General features: G+C 40.6%; 1 protein-coding gene across 1 annotated transcript; it reads right to left on the bottom strand.

Moving 5' to 3' along the window:
- Positions 1-32: 32 nt before the first annotated feature.
- On the bottom strand, positions 33-23,538 carry mtnr1al (melatonin receptor type 1A like). The gene is made up of 2 exons (XM_020920573.2): positions 23,268-23,538; positions 33-802 (listed from the first exon to the last, which is right to left on the bottom strand). Exons 1-2 carry the CDS (start codon positions 23,536-23,538, stop codon positions 33-35), a joined length of 1,041 nt encoding a protein of 346 aa, XP_020776232.1.
- Positions 23,539-23,888: the final 350 nt, after the last annotated feature.

Raw genomic sequence — 23,888 nt, forward strand, 5'->3', positions numbered from 1 at the left:
ACCTACACATTTCCGTTTTGTCCAGTCTTTCCTCAGCAGTGAAACCTAAATATTATGAGCACGATCCTTTTGTACTCCTTCCTGAAATTATGATTCAAAACGCCGTACACCACTGCGTTCAAACAGCTGTTAAAATACGCCATGAAGTAGCTCGCCGTGAACAGCCACTCTGGTATGGCGGTCCCCAAACGCGAGTCCAGCGCCACGGCCAGCCCGATGAAGTTCAGCGGTGCCCAGCAAACGGCGAAGAGCACAAAGACCACAAACATCGTCAGGAAATTTCGGATATCGTGCGGTTTGATTTTCGCCCTCGTGTCCGGCTTCACTCTACGACGAACTTGAATAACCAAAATCCAAATCCGTAGATAGCAATACGTGACTATTCCGATGGGTAAAATAAAATGGACAACTACGACGGTTATGGTGTAGAGGGAGCTGACGGACTGGGCAAAAGTACAGGAATACACTCTTGGATCGTACTGCAAAGACTCTACGAACCAATTTGGCACGATAGCGAGGATGGTTAGCACCCAAACGAGCACGACGTAGCACATGGTATTGGCATTGGAGAAGAGTTTGTCGTATTTCAGGCTGTGGCAGATGTAGCAGTAGCGGTTGATGGCGATTCCGGTGATGTTGAAAATGGAGCCGATCACGCTGAGTCCCATGAGGAAGCCGCTGATCTGACAGTGGAGGTAGCCCGCGATCCAGCCGTCGTTAAAGATGGCCGACAGGACCAGCGGGTAAGGGTATAGCGCCACCACCAGGTCGGCCAGGGCGAGGCTCACTACGAAGGCGTTTCCTGGAAGAAGAGAGACAAAGAGAGAGTGTTGAGGAATATGGAGGCTATATTCAGTGAGAGAAGTTGGTAGACTTATCCTATTTTTTTTTTTTTTATTACATTGAACTGAAGACAGTATATATAAGTGGACACAGGAAACAGGAAGTGAGCATGGGCGCAGTTTAGCTCCATTGACTCACTTTTTACTGAAAAATCATCACCCCTTTCTCCATCACTGAGTGCGTTTACCTGCACAGCAGTGTCCCAGTTATGATCAGGTTTTTTGAATATCTCAGTTTCGTCATGGTACATGTATACACAGAATCCTGCTCTCAGTATTCCGAATAAGGCAGCATCCCGGTTATAAGAAACCTGGATACTGTAGCTGGGATATTCCAATAGTAACCAGGATACTGTGGCATGTATACACAGTATCTCGAATACGGCAGCATGAAGTTGAGTGCTCATGTGTCCAAAAGACAAACACACAGCGTCATGAGGTTGAGGACCAAGAAGGAGGAAGAAGCAGCAAGGAGAAGACGCTCTCACTGCTTTAGGTGGATCCTGTTCCTCCTAACCAGCGGTGGGAACAACAGCTGTTCAGTAAAAACTACAACCCCCAGAAAGTGCACCACCCTCCACTGCAGTGCGGAGTCTTATGAGAATTATTTACACCTTTCAGTCTGTTCATCACAACGGAGCTGATGTAAATAAAGTGACGGTACATGAATGAAATGACTGATGTTAAATAAAGAGCTGCGCTGAATCTGCACACGTATGATCTGCACACGTACGATCTCTGAAAAGTTGAACATAAACCATCTCCAATGCAATACACGCACAGAACAGACTCACCATCAGCAGCACATCCTTCTGTCACAGAGAGAACACTCATATTCCACTGAGTCGTGTCCTTTAGTCTGACAGAAACTGAACCGCATCAGGGCACAAGGAGCGAGCTGTGTTTTTCAGCACTTATAGTTTATGCAAATGAACCATGTGGCTTTAAGTTTTGTTTCTGTAAAACATAAACAAATGTGCCAAAGCTACATTAAACACATTATAATGTCAAACGGGCTGATGTGGCTCCATAGTGGTTATGATTTATGTTGTAAAGTTCAGTTTATTTATGCAGAAGATTTGTATTGTGTTGTGTTGTGCTCTCATTTTATTATTTGTATGTATTATAGTAGAGACTTATGTTTTGCCCAATGGCGTGTGAAAAGTCTTGATCACGTGAGGCACAAAATTCTGAATGGCCTGCACTTGTGAATAAAGTGAAGCGTGTGCCCGTGGGGAACAGGGTAACCACACAAAAAGAGAATACAACGTGAACTGTGTTTTAATGGTCATGACAACGCTGCTAACAATTTATGCAGAAGGTTTGTATTAATGATCTGATGCAGCCTCATAGCTCCTTATCACAGGTCAGGAACCTCCCAAGCGTCTTACGCTAAAGGAGCTCATGGTTGTTTGTATATTTCCTGGTTTATTAAATGTAAAATTTTTGTGCTTGCACATTTTAATTGTAATTATGTCAAGAAACAGGGATACTACGTTTGTACACATGGATATGAGTATCCCGGTTTTTAGTGCGGATGTAAACTGCATGTTCCGAATACTGTCATAACCGGGAAATGCCTAATAACCAGGATACTGATGTTCATATAAACACACTCACCAGTTCATTTCTCTGAAGTTCAAGACGCCATTTTGCAAATCTACCCCAATCTCTTACTTCTTCAGTTTTATTTTCTTAATCAGTGATACATGTTGGGCAGCATCACATAGTCATTTTGATCCAAATGTAAAAAAAAAAAAAAAATGCTCTGCTCTAGTGTGATGTGCAGTTATCCACAGGAGGGGCCCACAGCATGCAGCACTTTGTTGTCACGATGTTTACGGCGGAGTCAGCTCCCATTGGACACCACAGTTTTCTAATGCAGAAATCAGAGGACTTGTTTCTTTTGTTAAGTCATTTTAGATGAATATTGTGATTTCAAATGTCCAAATTATATCTTCATGATTCACAGATACCACCCACTAATAAATTAAAAAAAAATTCTTGGCTAATAAATATTGATTAGTTGAAGCCCTGTATTCCTGTTTATTTTTGTGACAGCAACAGTGAAATTTCCCATGGGGACAGTTAAAGGTGTTATATTACACAATATTGACCCTTGTCAGCTTTAAGACATGTTGTTATGTTTTTACCTCCTCAAAATCAGACCTGGAGTTGTGTTTTGTTTCATTCACACATGTTGGAGTAACACTGAGTTTGAATTGAGTTTATTATTAGTCCATCTACATCTCCAAAGCTCAACACGCTCTGTTCCAACTTGTGATGTCATGTAGTGGTAGTTTTCTACTTAACAGTTCCTTTTACCTTTAGTTCAGTAGAGTTTGGCAATTCCAGATCTGAAATTACTCAAATGATGAGTTTAAAAAGACAGTGGAGCACTTCCTGTATTACCACATGACATCACAAGGTGGAACAGAGTGTTTTTGATGTTTGTGATGATTGGAAAATAGTGCAATATGGGACTTTAAAGTGTGTCTGTTTGTATCATATGGATCTAAATGATATTTTCCACACCCTGTGCTCTTCTTTCTGTCTGGACTTCTCGTTTAAACCCTCCCTTCACTGTGATTACAATATTTGTACTACACGTCTGACTCTCTCAGCTCAGAGCCTATTAACCTCCTCTCCAGTCTTATTAGGCCAATGTAGAGATTTTATTGGGCTAGTGCCCTTTCACCAAACACTCCACAGTATGTTAATGGGAGGCAGAGGTTACAGGTTCAATTCCCCGGCTCCGTCACTGTTTAAGTGAGGCATCATGTGCACTCCGATTGTCTCATTAAAGCTATTAGCACTGACCTGTAGATTCATTTAAAGGGCCTGTACGTGATTTTAATTTATTCTCGTTAAAGAATTAAGCTAAAGGAATAAAGAATATTACTCTATTTTCTGATCTATGTTAGAATGTTGTTTCTTCATCACAAACAGACCTGGGGGGTGTTCCATAAAGCGAGCTAAAGTGAAAGCCTGGCCTTTTTTTTTTTGCCAATCCAGACTTATCAAAGCCTCAGTTCCACCAATGTGACCAACCTGAGGTGCTGCAGTAACAAACACCAGGGAACAAAACTGGTCAGGACCAGACTAACTGTCAAGATTATTTTAGCTCTGTCTCCAAGAGCGTCCAGGATATGACGGGGAGTCGTGTCTTTCCTCTCGCTCTTCAGATCAGAATGACAAGTTCCGTGGCTCAAACCCTGGCTGTGTGGTTGTGCGCTGTGGCTTCTCACTTAGTCAGATCATAAAAAACATCACATTTCTGCCCATTTTCTGTGATGTTGTTGCTCCATTGCTCTGCTCACACGTTTAACACACAAACCCTGTATATTTAGGCTCAAACAGAATACACTCTCATCCACCTTGTGATGTCATGTGGTAATACAGGAAGTGCTCCACTGTGTTTCTAAACTCCACACACCTTCACTAGAATCATTTGGATAATTTCAGCCCTGGAATTGCCGATCTCTAATGAACTAAAAATAAAAGGAGCTGTGCACTTGAAAATCACAAGGTGGTACAGAGCATTTGGAGCTTTGGAGATGTAGACAGACTAATAATAAAGAGTTACATAAATGTGTGAATTAAACAAAACACAACTCCAGGTCTGTTCTTGATGAGGAAACAACATTAGAACATAGATTTAAAAAATTGCATAATATGTGCCCTTTACTGTTCAAGGTTTTCAAGTCTCCACTGTCCTCTTGTCTCATTTGCATTAAATATTGACTCCAGCCCCTCGCCTCCCTCTTCTGTCTCAATCTGTTAAAGATGTCTGTTTAAAATGTATGAAGTGCATTTCTGTATCTTATCTCACGCAAACAGGAGATGTCTTCACTAATGAGTCCGTCACAAAGACAAATGACGACCAAACGAAGCGGTTGTGGTCCTCAGTGTGAGATGTTCCTCATTGAAATGCTAATAAATGCGCTGATCACAGAGTTATCTATTGGATCAGACATCACACTCAAGAACTTCACAAGAACTTATCAAGGACTAAGAGAGGACTAAACCAGGACTAAACCAGGACTAGACCAGGACTGAACCAGGACTAAACCAGGATTGAAGCAGAACAGAACAAGGACTAAGAGAAGACTGAACCACATCTAAACCAGCGCTGAACCAGGACTAGACTAGGACAGAACCAGGACTGAACCAGGACTAAACCGGGATTAGACCAGTACTCCTACGGGGGATCCCAGGGCGTTCCCAGGCCAGCCCAGAGACATAGTCCCTCCGACGTGTCCTGGGTCTTCCCCGGGGCCTCCTCCCAGTGGGACATGCCCGGAACACCTCCCGAGGGAGGCGCCCAGGAGGCTTCCAGAACAGATGCCCGAGCCACCTCAACTGGCTCCTCTTGACGTGGAGGAGCAGCGGCTCTACTCCGAGATCCTCCCGTGTGACTGAGCTCCTCACCCTATCTCTAAGGGAGCGCCCAGCCACCCTGCGGAGGAAACTCATTTCGACCACTTCTATCCACGATCTCGTCCTTTCGGTCATTACCCAGAGCTCATGACCATAGGTGAGGGAAGGAACGTAGACTGACGGTAAATTGAAAACTTTACCTTTCGACTCAGCTCCCTCTTCACCACAGCGGTCCGATACAACGACCGCATCACTGCAGACGCTGCACTGATCCACCTGCCAATCTCATGCGAGATTAAACAAAACTAAACCAGGACTAATCCAGGATCTGCTTGTCTGTGATTTACCAGTAACTGTTTTTGAGGGTCACTAATAAAATATATTTCTGTTGGCTGCATTGAAACAGAGCAAAGGCTCATGGTCTATGTAGTTCTAAGCAGCAAAACGTATTTACACAAAAGGGACAAAGTCTTCCTCAGAGACACAGTATTCACTTGGACACGATTGGACAGCTCATGTTAACCTATGCCCCCCCTTAAAGGTCAAATGAATAAAACTATACATCTGCTATACGCTATACTAACCCCTGTGTGAGGCATTGTGGGTAATTCTCTCCATAAAAAAGGTTTCGGATAGACACATTTAAATTTAACGCAGAGGTAAAAATCGTAAATATTCTCCAGTTCCTCGTAATAAAGCACACAAACAGACCAGACCGTGTTCTGTAGGAGAGACTGTATGATGGACACAGGTTTAGTGGTGGTGTTTTTGTTGTTGTTCAAGTTTTAACTGTTCACGTAACATTACAACATTGAAAATCTCTATAACCTAAACTGAGCTGGAGACAGGCCAGAATTCTCTTGTGGAATTCACTGTGTAACTGTCAGACTGCAGATTTGTTGAGCTGGTTTATAATTAAAAGGTCCATATGACACTATTTTCTCATATACTGTATGTTGTAATGTTGTTTCCTCATCACAAACAGACCTGGAGTTGTGTTTTGTTTCATTCACACAGGTTTAACAAACAAAACAATGCATATTAAGTTGAGTTCTTCTCTCAAAAACACCATCTTGTGATGTCATGAGGAAATACAGGAAGTGCTTTAATGTGTTTTATAACTCCATACACACTAGGGTGGTCCAAACATTTTTTTTTAGATCCTCTAGATTAGAACTCTGCATTTGGTTACATATGTGGCCAAAATATTTGGGTCCAAATTTGATGCAAATGAATTAATATTTAGAGGTTGCTCAAGACACTAGAAAACTGCCCTATGGCTTAGACTATAAGATAGAACCAAATAAATAAGGCGTATGTGAATAATTTGTCATTTTATTCTGGAAACTTGAAACTGAAACTTGCATAAAAATTACTTTAAAAGTCCATAAAACAGTCCACCACACATTTTGACTGTTTCTGATCTTCATTCTTTGTTCGGCTACAGTTAAAATCTTGCATAAGCTTCAGCCCCTTTCAGCAACATCACTGACAACTTTCCTGGGATGCACAATTTTGAAGCAAAAAGTCTGCAACATCAGCCCAGTCTGCTGAGGAAATGTTCAAAATGTTTTTGGCAAAGTTTTTTCAAAGAAACGCATGGTGCTGGTGGAGACAAACTCACTGATCTGCTTCCTTCATAATCTGCTTGATTAAGAGCATCACGTCGCTTTGGTGGAACCTCTGAACTTCCTTTTCCATAATATTGTGAAGCATCAGCTTCTTCTGTTCTTCTGTCACTCTGGAGTTGGAGGATCCAGTCCCACCATTTCTTCACTCAAGTACCAAAGATGTCGGCCCAAAACTGTTAAGGCTGATTTCTTCTGTGAAGCTTCTTAAGGAAAACCAAATCATCTGCAGGAGCTTCAGAACTTCATGCAGGAACTTCAAGCACCTTGAGCAACCTTTAAAACTTCTCCTTTTTCTTCCCAATGTCTTCATAATTCATCTTTTGGATGCTAAAACCTAATGCAGGGTTCTAATCGAGGTGATTTGAAACTTAATTTTTGACCATGCTTTGTTGGACCAGCCTGCTACACATTCACTGGAATCATTTGGATCATGCAGCTCTGCAATTACCAATCTCTACTGAACTAAACGGAAAATGTGTCTGTTAACTTGAAAACTGCCACTTTGGAGTTTTGGAGATGTAGACCGACTAATAATAAAGAATTACTCAAACATGAACAGTGTTGGGGAGTAACAGATTACATGTACCAGAGTTACATAATCAGAGTACAAATTATGAGTTGATTACAGTTACTGTTTCAGTGAGTGATAATTGGATTACAGTTACTTGGTTGAAATAAATGGATTACATAGAGGTATTTTCCAGTTTTTACATTTTGGGCTATATCCATTTTTTTTCTGGTAATTCCACTCATTGCCGGACACTAAAACCAGGTCCAAACCAGGACTAAACCAGGTCCAAACCAGGTCCAAACCAGGACTAAACCAAGACTAAACCAGATCTAAACCAGGACTAAACTATATCTCAAACAGGATTTAACAGGACTAAATCATGCTGCCGTGTCTCCTCTTCTTCTATCAATAATATTTTTAATTTGGTTCAGGAAAATCTGGGCTTTTTATTTTCTTTTATCAGACAAAACTTCTTATGTGAAGATTTCCTCATCATTGCTTCTCTACAGCAAATCAAGTAATCCAAAGTATTCAGATTACTCACTTTAAGTAATTTAATTGATTAAGTTACAAACTACATTTTGGGGTATGTAATCTGTAATCTGTAGGGGAATACATTTTAAAAGTCACCTTCCCAACACTGCACATGAATGAAACAAAACACAACTCCAGGTCTGTTTTTGAGAAGGAAACATTATTATAACATGTCTTAAAATGAACAAGAGTCACTTTTGTGTAACATAATTCTTTTAAAGTGTCCTTCACACAGTCTGTTTCTCCACCTCAGCGCTCTGACCTTGTTCTGCGTCACTCTAATCAAACCCGTGACGGATCATTTCATCAGAGACATTCATTTAAAATCATTAACGTGACGTCAGAGCAGAGCAGCTCCTGTTTGTGGATCGATGGATAATAAGGAACACGGCTGTAATGTGTCTTGTATTGATCTGAAGGAAAAAGAGCTCCTGCTTCAGTCTAAGGTTAAACTACTTTATTTTTAGAGACTCAAATGTGCTACCACTAATAACGCACATTTGTTTTTATTTAAAGTGCCTGTTCCTGATTTTTTTTTACCCTACATATTTGAGCAAACTGTGTCTTACTCCAGTGAAAAAAAAATACTAAGAAATCAAAATAAATCTAAATAAGTCCTCTGTGTACGGTCTGCATCTGATTAGAAAGCGTTTTATTCTCTGATATTCAGGAAGTGTACAGTTAGCATGCTAGATTTTGTTAACGTAAACATCACAGAAAACTCTGCTCTGGTCTCTTCTGAAAGTTGAGGAAAAAAAGGGAAAAAATAAATAAAAAAAGTGCTGATAAACTCAACACTGTGAATAATTAGGAGGCTCTGAATGGATAAAGTAAGTGACAAGGGAATGAACCAGGACTAAACCAGGACTAAACCAAGACTAAACCAAGACTAAACCAAGACTAAACCAGGGCTAAACCAAGACTAAACCGGGTCTAAACCAGGGCTAAAACAGGGCTAAAACAGGACTAAACCAGGACTAAACCAAGACTAAACCGGGTCTAAACCAGGGCTAAAACAGGACTAAAGCAGGACTAAACCGGATCTAAACCAGGGCTAAAACAGGACTAAACCAAGACTAAATCCGGACTAAAGCAGGACTAAAGCAGGCCTAAAGCAATACTAAACCAGGACTAAACCAAGACTAAATCCGGACTAACTCTGGACTAAACCAGGACTAAACCAAGACTAAATCTGGACTAAAGCAGGACTAAACCAGGGCTAAACCAGGACTAAACCAAGACTAAATCCGGACTAAAGCAGGACGAAAGCAGTACTAAACCAGGGCTAAAGTAAGACTAAACCAGGACTAAACCAGGGCTAAAGTAAGACTAAATAAGGACTAAACCCGGGCTAAACCAGGACTAAACCAAGACTAAATCTGGACTAAACCAGGACTAAACCAGGGCTAAACCAAGACTAAATCCAGACTAAAGCAGGACTAAACCAGGACTGAACCAGGACTGAACCAGGACTAAACCAGGACTGAACCAGGACTAAACCAGGACTAAACCAGGACTAAACCAGGACTAAACCAGGACTGAACCAGGACTAAACCAGGACTAAACCAGGACTAAACCAGGACTAAACCAGGACTAAACCAGGACTAAACCAGGACTAAACCAGGACTAAACCAGGACTAAACCAGGACTAAACCAGGACTAAACCAGGACTAAACCAGGACTGAAACCAGGACTGAACCAGGACTAAACTAAACCAGGACTAAACCAGGACTAAACCAGGACTAAACCAGGACTTAAACCTGAATCGAGCAGGTGATGTTTTGCACTTGTCTCTCTTCATTACGCTCAGACTCGTTCAGAATCACGTCTTTAAACTGTCACAGCTGAGTCCTCCGCACGGGGAAACACACACACCACCTGTTTCACCCTCCGCTTCAGACCACGTTTCATTATTAAAGCTGCACTGTGGAACTTTCCTGGGAGGCTCTGTCACCTGCCAGTCTAAATGGAGATTAAGTTTTATTGCATTTTTCAAATGAAATGCTCTTGGACATCTGTAGCCTCCTAGGACCTGGTGTCACACATTTTGGGTTGTTCAGACACTTAATAAATAGTTTTTTATTTTTTTATTCTCTGGCTTTTATTATTTTATTACCTCCGCCAAGGAGGTTATGTTTTTGCCGGCATTTGTTGTTTGTTGTTTGTTTGTTTGTTTGTTTTGTTTGTTTGTCTGTTAGCGACATAACTCAAAAAGTTATGGACCGATTTTGATGAAATTTTCAGGATTTGTTGGAAATGTGAAAAGGAAGAACTGATTTCATTTTGGGGGTGATCCGGAAGAAATCCTGGATTCTGGATCACTTTGAAATTTTAGTTAACATTGTGGTAAATGGGGCCAAAAATTTTGTTTCTCAATATCTCGGTTAATTATTGACCAAACCCCATGAAATTTGACTCAGGGATGAACAATGGGATCCTCTTTCATATTCCAAAGGCTGATCCGGATCTGATCCAGAAGACTGATTTTATTGCAATTATATAAAAAATGGGGGTAGTCCTTGGCGGAGGTCTGCGCTCTCTGAGTGCTTTTCTAGTTTTATTTATTTTTAATGTATTTTATTGGTTTGACTTATTTAGTGCTATTCTATGATTTTGCTCTTATTTTTATTTTTTATTATTTTAAGACTAGTATGATTATTTCAGTAATTTATTTTATCATGTTATTATTGTTATTATTATGTATTTGTGCAGCACTTTGGAAAATGTCTGTGAAATGTGCTGTAGAAATAAAACGGATTGGATTGGATAGTTTTTGCAAATCATTTTTCAATTGTGATTTTACTGCGTTCCATCGAAATGATTAAAACATAAAATCAAGGCTTTATATATCATATGTAGACATCATTTTTTCTCAGAAACTACATCATGTAAAAATATAATTCTTTGGTTTTGGTCCCAGTCATATGAAGGTAAATATGTTGCAAAATGAGAGAGTTTGTAAACTTGATTTGAGAACTTGTAGAATATAATGTGAGAATGTGTAGAACAAAACTTTGAACTTGTAATGACCTATTTTCATCTACGTGTGTGTTGAATTTGCAGTCAGTGAAAAAAAACACACGAGTGTCTGAAAAAAATGTGTGCACTTGCAGACTGAAATTTTCACTTGTGGAAAATATTTACACACACTGGAGAAAAATATGAATAAATGTGTCGATTGATATTTGCATGAACAGAGTGACATCTGCATCCATTATGACAGATACAAATACAGTTCATTGACTGCTACTTCTCAAATGTGTCCCAGCAGGTTCAAATCTGCGCGCCTTGACTTTTGCAACACGTTTTGCGATGTGGATGTGGCAAAACTGATTTGCACTTGTAGAGAGCTGAGGGGAGGGGGGGAGGAGGGGCTGACCAGTCAGAAAGCGGGAAGATGAAGAATCCACATATCATTCGTTTTTCAAAATAAAACCAAAAATAACAAAATGAAAAAACTACAGTTTTCTTCATTATTTGTCTACAAAACCAAAATGAAAAAAACAAAAACAAAAAACGAATAACGGCCGAAATTTCCCGTTTACGTGACTTAAACACACGTATATGAAAATAGGTCATTACAAGTCCAAAGTTTTGTTCTACACATTCTCACATTCTATTCTACAAGTTCTCAAATCAAGTTTACAAACTCTCTCATTTTGCAACATATTTACCTTCATATAATCAGCCCAAATAACAGAGAAATCAATAAAGCCACAAGAGCTCGGGTTCTAGGAGGAGAACTCCATTCACGAGAATCATTTGCAGTGTTGGGAGTGTTACTTTTAAAATGTATTCCCCTACAGATTACAGATTACATACCTCAAAATGTAGTTTGTAACATAATCCATTAAATTAATTACAGTGCGTAACGTAATCTGAATACTTTGGATTACTTGTTTTGCTGTAGAGAAGCAAAGACGAGGAAATCGTAACATAAGATGTTTTGTCTGATAAAAGAAAATAAAAAGTCCAGACTTTATTTAACCACATTAAAAATATTATTGACAGAAGAGGAGGAGATATGGTCCACACAGCATGATTTAGTCCTGTTTAAGTCCTGTTTTAGACCTGGTTTAGTCCTGGTTTAGACGTGGTTTAGACCTGGTTTAGGTCTAGTTTAGACCTGGTTTTAGTCCTGCTTTAGTCCTGGTTTAGACCTGGTTAAGATCTAGTTTAGGTCGAGTTTAGACCTGGTTTTAGTCCTGGTTTAGTCCTGGTTTAGACCTGGTTAAGATCTAGTTTAGACCTGGTTTAGTTTCCAGCAATGAGTGGAAAAAATGTGAAAACAGGAAAATACCGCAGTGTAATCCATTCATTTCAACAAAGTAACTGTAATCCAATTTGCACTCATAGATACAGTAACTGTAACCGAATACAGTTACTCATAGTCTGTACTCTGATTAAGTAACTCCGGTACATGTAATCTGTTACTCCACAACACTGATCATTTGGACAATTTCAGACCTGAAATTGCCAATTTCTACTGAACTAAAGGTAAAAGGAGCTGTTCACTTGACAATAACTGCTTCATCAATGAAGGAATGTGCAATCAAAACTGCACATAGGTTCAGGGAATGTGCAGTTGTTAATAGAATATAAGAATGCAAAGGGCTTGCCTGTTAAGAATAATTTAAAGGTGCTTTTGGTGCATCACTCGTGGTCATACTTGGTCTCATATTTGTTCTGTTCTGTGGTGTTTGTTTATGTGGTACTTTGTGTTGTGTTGTCCTGTTTTTTTGATAAAGCATGTTACCCCCTGTCCCAAGACAAGTTTCTCCCATGGGAGACAATAAAGGATTATCTTATCTTATCTTATGACAGTGTTGTGCAAAAAAAATAATGTATCTCTTGATAAATAATTGGTCCATCTGTGAAGCCCGATGATTTTATGTTATTAGGTTCTTTTTTCAGACCAAGAGTTTTGTTTCATACTTGACAGTTTCGACTGTTCCCTGCACTCTTCCTCAGAGTGGTCACGTGATGTTGCTGTGACATGTTTGGTCAACTGATTTAAACAGGTTTTGGAGTTGTTTTCCTACCGGGGGAGACAGGACGACAGCGCCATCTGCAGCCCGACTTCCTCAGGACAGTATCCCAGGTGTGTGAGAGTAAAAAAGCCCTGTCGTCCCGGTTTACTGTCCTGAGGAAGTCGGGCTGCAGATGGCGCTGTTGTCCTGCCTCCACCGGTGAGTGTCTATTGACCGATGTTGCGGTGCGCTCTCCGCTGTGGGTTTGTGGGTTCGTGGATGTGGTGGCGGTGTGGGGGAGTGGGCGCGGCCGGGGGAGAGAGACTGTGGGGCTTCTGTCATCTCGTTTTTATTTGGTAAGATTTTGTATTTATTGGGTTTTCATAGACGAGCCTAAATGTTTCAAATGTAATGCACAGACTTCCATATAATATCAACTATACAAACTGTAGAGTCGAGTCTCAGGTCTGACCTGATTCTGGTCTGGTTCAAAGCAAAATCCTGTTTGTTAAGTGAGAGGTGCAGAAGACAAACAGACTGAGCTGCACTTTCTTGTTCTTGTGGTTTTACAGCAACATCACGTCTTGGTCTCTTTGCAGTGGAAGGTGTTTCTTGGTGAATAGCTGGTGTCTTTCACTTTAGTGTTGACTTTTTAAATTCGTAACCAAGGTGGAGCGAGGGATTGTGATTTTGCTTTGTTGGTGCTTCACATACAAAATGTTCGCTGCAAACTTGGGATGATTTAGGCAGTCAAAGGTTTCCTTTTTCGTCTTTCCTGTGGATCAATACTGCTCATTGCCTTTGTCTTTCACTATTTTTCAATTCCGTTGGGAAGAGAAACAGTTTGAACAGAGGTTTGCAGTCACACACATCTGATTCCCTTTTACAGTTATGGAGTTCGCAAACAAATTTCTCGAGCCGTTTTCCGCTGTTAGGATCCAACAACCACACAATTAACGATGTCCGAATCCCAAAACTAAAATATGACAATATCAGAACCAGAAACAAAAGTGATATGGTTCAGAAGACTTGAAAAGATCGACTTTGTCAATAGACGCCTCCCACTGGGAAAACAAACATGGAGGTTTGATGGTCACTTTTTCGGAAAATCCTTCCCAATATGCAATGTGCAATGACCTGAAGTCCGAGATTCTTGATGTGTCTATTAAACCCTAAGAACACTAACAAATCCTCCCCTTCAACCAGTCAGTGAACACCTCATGTTATAACGGTGCTAGACTATTGATTGTTAGAGACTTGTAGGAACTTTGTGCATTTTTTTTTTTTTTCCAGTAAATAGCCAGAGCCATTAGACCCTCATGAATATTCAATACCGCTGCACTTCGGAGCTGTCTGTTTCCTGGTTAAGTGCTCTGAAAATGTGATTGGCAAAGTAGATTTTTGGGGAGGAATTATTTATGAACACAAACGCTCTCTCTTCTTCTTTTTGCCGTTTGAGTTGCAACCCATCTCCACCGCAGCAAGAGCCTCCTCAGCGTCTCATCTCCTCTTCTTTTTCTCCTCCACCAGTGTCGAAGGAGAAACTGATGAACAAATCTGTCAAACTCTACTCTGCAATTCATAAAACTGATATCGAGGTTCAGGCGGTCCGTGATGAGCTTATGAAACTTTTTAACGGAGAAGTCTACATCCGTAAACTTGAACAGTAAGACGTACTTCAGCCTATTTTAGCATCAGTATGGAATTTTTTGTTTGTGAAAAAGATGCAGAAGGTGAGAGCTTTGAGTATTTGTGGACAGGGGAGATGTCCGCGCTTTTCTCTTAACTGGATTTATCTAAAGTTTGATTTTGATGTTCTGCTGTTGTGATGCTTCACCCAATCAGATTCAAATAGGCTACGTTCAGACTGCAGCCTGAAGTGACCCAAATCCGATTTTTTGGCCCCTATATGACCTGTATCTGATCTTTTAATGACAGTCTGAACAACACAGATCCGATTTTTTCAAATGTGACCCAGGACACTTGGATATGTGCTCCTGAAACCGATACATATCTGATCTTTTGACATGCGACTTCAGTGTGAACGGCCAAAGTGCATTCATCCGACCTACACGTTATCAACAAGACACAAACGTCACTATTCTGCGCTGAAGTAGACGAAAATTGTTAATGAACTCCATGTCACTGAAGTGAAGCACATCACCACTCTTGGCTCCGTCTCCACATCCACACGTTCCTTTTCAACGGACGTCGCTGCCGCTGTCCCACAAAACACCACGGCCAAAAACCTCGTCCTTCTCCTTCTCAATCTCCTCCTTAAAACAAGTAAGTTGTTCATGTTCTGGCTCCGGTACGAGAGGAACTTTAAAATCTCCAGGTGCTCAATGCTGCGTCCATGTTTGGACAACTTCTGTAAACACAGAGCACGCTCGCTGCGGTTGACGTCGTCGTGTCTCCAGTGCACATGCGGGACACTTTTGGGCCGTTTAATGTTCACACTGGAGTCACACACAAGTTACATTTAATTGGAAATGTGAACGACCTCGCAAAAACATCGGATTTCACAAAAAAAAACTAAATTGAGCGTTAAGCCCTGCAGTCTGAACGTAGCCAAAGTCGGCATGATGTTCTGCATTTTCCAATCTCTTTCTTTTTCAGCGAAAGTCTTTCCTGACTGATCCTGTGAAGAACTCATTTCAGAGTGACAGATCAAGTCCAATGAGTTTCATTTGATCTTCTGATAATTTATGTTATTAGTTTCTTTTTTCAGACCAAGAGTTTGTTTTCATACCTGACAGTTTGGACTGTTCCCTGCACTCTTCCTCAGAGTCACGAGAGTCACATGATTTTGCTGTGACGTGTCACTCAGCTGATTTAAACAGGTTTTGGTGCTGTCTTCCTACTGATGGAGGCAGGACGACAGCGCCACCTGCAGTCCCACTTCCTCAGGACAGTATCCCAGGTGTGTGAGAGTAAAAAAGACCCCTCATCCCGGTTTATAGTCCCGTGGGCGTGGTTCTGTATTTCGATTGCCTCTTCGTCAATCCAGCGATGATGTTTGTTTTCTTCTGTCCCAGTGATGTTTGCTCCGTCCCAGTCCAGAATGTTTCTTCTCTCTTTTACAGTGTCACAAACAGCAGATTTTAGTGTTTTGTTGCTCGTGTTTCCTTCTCGCGTTCTGTCCTGTGTTCTTTTTCTCGTGGACTGAATGCCCTTACTGTTTCCCCGATGTTTGTTTTATTGCAGAACATGCAGGGTATTTCGTATATGACATTACATTTATGCTCTGGTTCTATTTTATCTTTTGGGTGGACGAGTAATTGCCTGAGTTGTCAGTACGATTTCACTGGTGTGCTGAAAGCGTGCCCACAGGACTATAAACCGGGACGAGGGGGCTTTTTTACTCTCACACACCTGGGATTCTGTCCTGAGGAAGTCGGACTGCAGGTGGAGCTGTCGTCCTGCCTCCACCGGTAGGAAGACAACTCCAAAACCTGTTTAAATCAGCTGAGCGACACATCACAGCAACATCACGTGACTCTGAGGAACAGCGTGAGTGAGCAGTCCAAACTGTCAGGGATGAAAACAAACTCTTTGTCTAAAAAAAGAACCTAATAACATATGACATGCATCAATCTGACACGAGCCAGCCCTCTGTCAGTAGGATATCAAGCATGAGTGACTTAGAGAGCGAAGGGAGGGGGGGACTCAGAGCTTCAAACATAATACTGGAACTTGAACTGGAAAAGATGTTAATACATTGTTTAAATGTAACATGGTCTTCTCAGTATGTTATGTGTAAGGACTAAACTAGATCTAAACCAGGTCTAAACCAGGACTAAACTAGATCTAAACCAGGTCTAAACCAGGACTAAACTAGATCTAAACCAGGTCTAAACCAGGACTAAACTAGATCTAAACCAGGTCTAAACCAGGACTAAACTAGATCTAAACCAGGTCTAAACCAGGACTAAACTAAACCAGTAAACGATCTAAACCAGGTCTAAACCAGGACTAAACTAGATCTAAACCAGGTCTAAACCAGGACCAAACTAGATCTAAACCAGGTCTAAAGTCTAAAACCAGGACTAAACTAGATCTAAACCAGATCTAAACAAGGAGTAAACCAGGACTAAACTAGATCTAAACCAGGTCCAAACCAGGTCTAAAACTAGGTCTAAACTGAGATCTAAACCAGGTCTAAACCAGGTCTAAACCAGGTCTAAACCAGGTCTAAACCAGGACTAAAACAGAACTAAAACAAGATTTAACAGGACTAAATCCTGCTGTGTGGACGTGTCTCCTCGTTTTCTATCAATAATATTTTTAATTTGGTTCAGTAAAGTCTGGGCTTTTTATTTTCTTTTATCAGATAAAACATCTTATGTTACAATATCCTAGTCTTTGCTTCTCTACAGCAAATCAAGTAATCCAAAGTATTCAGATTACGTTACTCACTTTAAGTAATTTAATGGATTCTGTTACAAACTACATTTTGGGATATGTAATCTGTAATCTGTAGGGGAATACATTTTAAAAGTACTTTAAAAGCACTGGACATTAGCATATTCAAATGCACAACATTCATTCCGATTCATTCCACTGCTGATGTGGAGCAGATGGTTAAACCTTGTCGTACGTGATCACACACAGATTGGACTCCGGTTAGACATATGGCAAATGTACACCATATAAATGTCTTAATTAACGGCGCAATATGGAACTTTTCTGGTGGACGTTCTGCCACCTGCTCTTCTCCATGGAGATGTTATTGCTTTGCTTCCAATGTTCCAGAGTCAGTATTTCTTGCAACGATTCAGTTAAAGGTGTTTCACTGCACAGAAAGTACTTACAAGAGCGGGGTCGCCTCTCCACAGATCTGGCCTGTATTTGGCCTGGTGGTGTTGTGGGGAAGCTGGCGCGATGTGGTCAAAGTAGGAGGCAGACTAAAACCAAAAACTGTGTCTTTGACGAGAAAAATGTATTTAAAACAGACTCTGTGTTAACGCAAAATAACTTAATCCCAAATAAACTGTTCAAACAAAACAAAAAAAAAGAAAATCACTAACTTCAATTAAATCAAACGCAACAGTCAAGTGCACCCAACTGCACAGAAGTCTCCCCTAATAGTCTCTTTTCACGCTTACATCACAAACCAGGAAGGCATTTGGAAACATGCCATGACAGCTTCCGGTGTAGTTCCTGACACTGGACTCGACGACCGACTGTGATCAAAGTAAATGTAATCAGCGGTAAAATGAAGACTCCAGACATATGTGCTGTTTGGAATCATCTCGTCTCTTCTAATCACATGTACCCAGTGCACTCGGAGTTGTGCGTCAGTGAGGAAATGATGAAAACTGAGGTATGATTGTAACTGTTGATTAGCTGAACATAACGGAACGAGATGACGAAAACTGGAACTTCCTAGATTTGATCAGACTTACTACCATGAACAGAGCCCGATAAAGCTAAACCTTTGTTTAACAAGGGCCTAAATTCCCTTAAACAAAGCAAATACTCAAACAATGAAACAAAACAGATCTTAAAGGGCCCATCTCATGTAAAATAACACTTTTCACATTGTATCTTCTGCACATAAACAAGCACAATTTGGGTTTTGGAACATCCATTACACAATAGTTCTGAAATCTTACTGATTTCTTGGAGACAGTCACAGACCAGGAACTATGAAAGACTGGCTGTTGCTCCTCCCCCCGCCCGTCCTGAGAAAGCACAGGCTCCGCCCTCCAAACGTGACATAGGCTCTGAGTGAGCCGCTTCAGTGTATCGAAGCATTTCATTGGCTCAGCGAATGTTCCGCTCTGTGATTGGTTCAGAGTGTTCAGAGTGTTCAGCGCACTTCTGTGGTTTGACAAGCGCTAAACTACTACAGTATAAAAGATGCACCAATATTTCTTAAAAATGTTGGGTCATGAGGAGTATTGTGTGACGTTAGTGGTGATTTTGGAGACTTTTGGCATTTTGTTTCATTTTCGATGGCATCTACAAGTGGAAAAAAAGCGATCCATGGTTTGGGATCACTTTGATCTAATTCCACCTAACAAGGAAACACCTGTTTTCTTATTTACAGCATGTTATTTATGTTGCTCTTTACATATTATTTTAAATCATCATTATTATTGTTGTTGTTAGGTACGGTGTCGCTCTGCACACAAGTATTGTCTTATTGTTAAATTTGTCCACTAGAGGTCAGTGTTTCTCCGAGGCCTCAGACACGTCGAACCATTTGAGACAATATTGTGACTGAGGTGTCAATGCTTCACAAGGCTCCATTCACCCTTCACTGCTGATTGGTAAAGTATTAATAAACACTAGTAGATAAACTTATTATATCGTGTACACTGCAGTGAAGAACAATGAGCTTATGCTGTCACTTTTGTTTAAGTGTTCATGTGGGAATTGTCAGCTGATGCGGGGAGGAGGCGGTGGAGTGGGGGAGGGGGTCGGGTGCGAAGCGCTTTCTGCTACGTCAAACGCGTCATAATTGTATCTGCTGCATCATCGTTGTAGCAGCTTTAGTTCGTTGTCACGTGGGAGGGTGGCAGAAATACACTGCAATTTGTGAAAAAAACACCAAATCAATCTAAAAAACACTTGGCCAACAGATACAAGGCCCACACATCACTCTTAGAAGGTAGAAAGCTCTGAAAAGTTGATTTTGCATGAGACGGGCCCTTTAAACTGACGTGAGCAGATATTCTTGTCTCCATGGCGATAGATACAGCCTCCATCAGAAATCAGAAATGTTACGCAGTGCTCCATTTAATCATCACGAAGATTACACAGCTGTTATTTACTCATTGTGTTTTGATTTTAGAGACCATGCTGCATATGGAAGTCAACAGTGACTTTTGTCCAGAAGACTTTTTGAAAAAAATTCACATACGAATTAAAAAACGCAAGAATCGCCAAAATGCTTTAATAATTTACCGGTTTATAAAGTTTCAGAGACAGACTTTAAATAAAATTATTGTTTTTGTTGTCATTAATTACCACGAAGCAAGCTATACTTTTTTTTTTTTTGGGAAAGTCTAATCAATCTAAATCACCGAATCAATCTAAAAACCACTTGGGCGACATATACATATACTTTTAGAAGATAGAAAGCTCTGAAAAGTTGATTTTGCATGAGATGGGCCCTTTAAACCAGCTCTCCTGTCCACATGGTCCAGCCCACGACCTTTAATGCTGTACTGTGGAACATCTGAAGCAACTTTATATTATAGCATTCATTTGTTTCGACTCATTCGTTTTTCTTTCAGACACACTGCAGCTGTAGATCACCAGACTACTCACTGCTAGAACTGCACGCTCCATTCAAAAAGATGAGAAGTCTAACCCACAACCGCCAAACTCAGAGGAGAAGGGAGACAGAACTGCTCAAAACACACATTATTACTGCAAAAAAACAAAACAACATATTGCTTCTCCACTGATCTGACCTGTAACCTGGCCCACGGGCACCTGCTTGGAGATACCTACAGTACGTTTAATGCTCCGTGGAGACAAGTGAAGAGATCGTCGTTACAGACTCGCTTTAATTTCAACTTAGACATCTGCTTATGTGAAACGTTCTTCTTTGTATTACACTGGCAGATCAGATATAGGCCTATAACTCTGGTAGAATAAGAAAAAAAGAGCTAGACTTAAACTAACATAACGACAGAATCACAGGTGGCGCACATTATACCAGAAAAGTTGCATCGTGCATCTTTAAAGTCCCGTGTTACATAATTTGATCTTTGTTCTAATATTGTTTCCTCATCACAAACAGACCTGGAGTTGCGTTTTGTTTCATTCACACATGTTTAACACACAAACCCTGCACATTTACAGTTCTTCTCTCAAACAGAAAACCCTCTGGTCCACCTTGTGATGTCATGTGCTAATACAGGAAGTGCTCCACTCTGTTAATTAATTAATTAATTTATTTTGCACATTTATAACATATGACAATAAAAAAAGCACACGAGATAAAAAAGTAGGTGCCGTAAGAGGTAACAAAACAAATTAACACACCTTAGATTAAATACATTTGATTCAAACTGAATGATTTGATACTGAAGGTTGTATCAAGTAATAAAGTATCGTGAGTGTACCACATGCAATTATTAAATACTGAAATATGTGTTTAGATATTGTTAATGAAGTCACATAATTAATGCCTAACAACTGAAATCTGATATATATGTTTAAAGATACTGCTGTGAAGGTTGTGTATTTTTAAGGACATTCTTTACAGAGCAGCTGAAGTGGGGTCATCCTGGCTGGCACCAAGTCTAAATAGACTCATCCTCTTATGGTAAAGGACAGCGGAGAAGCTTCAGGGAGGATCCAAGGCGTGAACCTGCTCAACATATCATTTGCATATTCATACTGATATTTTAGATTTCTGGGTTGAGGGACACGCAGTCAGTCAGATCGCCTGATTTAAGTCCTGTGTAGCTGTAGGCCATCAGGGACAGTGATTTGACCCAGAGTTCTGTATTAGAATTGTATTGAATAGGGAATAATTTTTTTGTGATTCAATCAATCGATTCCAGTCATTATTTCCTACAACTGGAACACGCTAACAATACACAACTGAATGATTATCAAACATTACCATAAAATATCAAACATTTCTTCAAACGACGTTTCAGATGTGAAAACTTGCTCCACAATTTACAGCCTCGATATCAAAGCAAAACTGAGCTCTTGATGTGACGCATTTTGGAACATGAACATTTAGATTTTGATGATTTTGATGAGTTTTGTATGATCTATGATCTATGCACTGGTTTTAAAGTGAAATGAGTGAAATGATCAGGGATCGTAGTTGTATTATAAAGAATTTTATACATAAATGTTACGACCCCAGGTTGGGTTTGTATTTTGTAGGGGCGTGTGTGCTGCTGCCAGTGTTGGGAAGTAACAGATTACATGTACTGGAGTTACGTAAGAGACGTCAGAGTACAAATTATGAGTAACTGTATTCAGTTACAGTTACTGTTTCAGTGAGTGGTAATTGGATTACAGTTACTTTGTTGAAATAAATGGATTACATGGTGGTATTTTCCTGTTTTCACATTTTGGGCTAAACCAGGACTAAACCAGGACTAAACCAGGACTAAACCAGAACTAAACCAGGTCTAAACCAGGACTAAACCAGGACTAAACCAGGACTTAACCAGGGCCAATTTAAAGAGAACAAACATGAATTTTCAGGATGTGGTCGCTACATTCATGTAGTTAAAAAAAAAACCATGACAATATCAAGTAATCCAAAGTATTCAGATTACGTTACTCATTTTAAGTAATTTAATGGATTACGTTACAAACTACATTTTGGGGTATGTAATCTGTAATCTGTAGGGGAATACATTTGAAAAGTCACCTTCCCAACACTGGCTGCTGCTGGCTCTCTCCCCTCCCTTCCACGTTCCAGAGTGGGAGAACCAACATAATGAGCTGCACCTGACTGTGGACGTGGCATAGCACCTTTAAAAACTGCTGCTGGAGACTGAACTCTCTTCTCTCCTCTCCATCATGCAGCCACAACTTTATTTGCACCTTGCTTTTAAACAAATATCTATTTTTGTACCATTTTTAAACATGTGTGGACTCCCTCTTGTTCGAACTCTGAGCCAGTTTGTAACAATAAAAATACAAATATAATAAATATTAATATAATAAATATTGAGAATGTTAAGTTTGATGAATAAAAGAAGACAGTGTTAGTGGTGGAATGAGTTGTAATTCGAATAAAACATTTTTGCAACAATAATTTGGATGATTTCAGCTCTACTGAACTAAAGGTCAAAGGGATCTGAACACCACCCCTTCATGACATCACAAAGTGGAACAGAGCATTCTGATCTTTGGAGATGTTGACAGGCTAATCATAAAGGGTTACTCAAACATGTGTGAATGAAACAAACACAACTCTAGGTTTGTTTTTGAGGAGGTAACAACATTCTAACATGGCTAGGATGACCAGACGACTCTATTTACCCGGGACAGTCCCAGTTTTGAGCCCTGTGTCCCCTGTCTCAGCAGATTTATCCAAAACCATTGATTTGTTCCAGTTTTATACAAGAAATGTCCCTGGTGTCTCTATTTTTGACCAATCTGATACCAGCCAACAGTAAAGAGAGACATAAATAGTTGTTTATTTAGGTAAAATACAGAAAAACCTGCTTAAAAATCAACAAAACGGAAAGAAAATGTGACTATACTGGCACGTGTTGGTCATGAATGGGCCGAGTGCAGAACAATTTTCCTTAATGACTCGTTTCACAGCCACCCCAAACCGAGTGTCCCAGTTTTTTTTTTTTTTTTTTTTTTTTTTTTGGAAAATCTGATCACCCTAAACATGTCTAAAAGTTCACACGAGTCTATTTTACTTTTAAAAACATTCAGTGGGCGGTGTTACCTGCTTTCCTGAGTTTGCGGTTCCTGAACACGGACACGATCACGAGCAGGTTCCCGATGACGTCCACTACGATGGTGGTGATGAGGACCCCCGCGAGCAGCGTCGCGACCCACGTGACCTGCTGCCGGTGCTGTGCTCCGTGCGCGCCCCCGTCCTCCTCCTCCGCTGCGGGCGCGCTCACGTTGCGCACCGGGGCCAGCGTCGCCTCCGCCAGCGCGCGCTCATGACCCTCCAGGGACATCAGCTGCGGCAGGTGCCTCGCGGTCCACATTCAGCATCGGGGGACCACCTCGTGACCGGGCGAAGCTGGGGCGGACTGGGGGGACAGGAGCAGAGGTGGGTGGAGGGGGCGAGGTTAGGATCGGGTTTAAATGTCTTAATATTACTTTAAATGAATAATGTAAGACGAAGAAATGAACTGTTTCCGAATATTCTGGCTACCCTTGACAAAAATGGAAACTGGTGGCATTTCCTAAGAATAAAAAATAATATTATCAATTCAGATACAAGAAGCACTTACTCTCAGATCTTATAAAGTTATCAAAGTTTTTTGGGGGGGAGGGGGCGGGGTAAATTTTGGACTTGTTCACAGTGTAGTATTGTGTGGTATTTCCAAAGAAC

This window comes from Boleophthalmus pectinirostris, unplaced genomic scaffold (assembly GCF_026225935.1).
Source record: "Boleophthalmus pectinirostris isolate CB_2022bp ecotype Guang Dong unplaced genomic scaffold, ASM2622593v1 HiC_scaffold_23, whole genome shotgun sequence".
Lineage (NCBI taxonomy): Eukaryota > Metazoa > Chordata > Actinopteri > Gobiiformes > Gobiidae > Boleophthalmus > Boleophthalmus pectinirostris.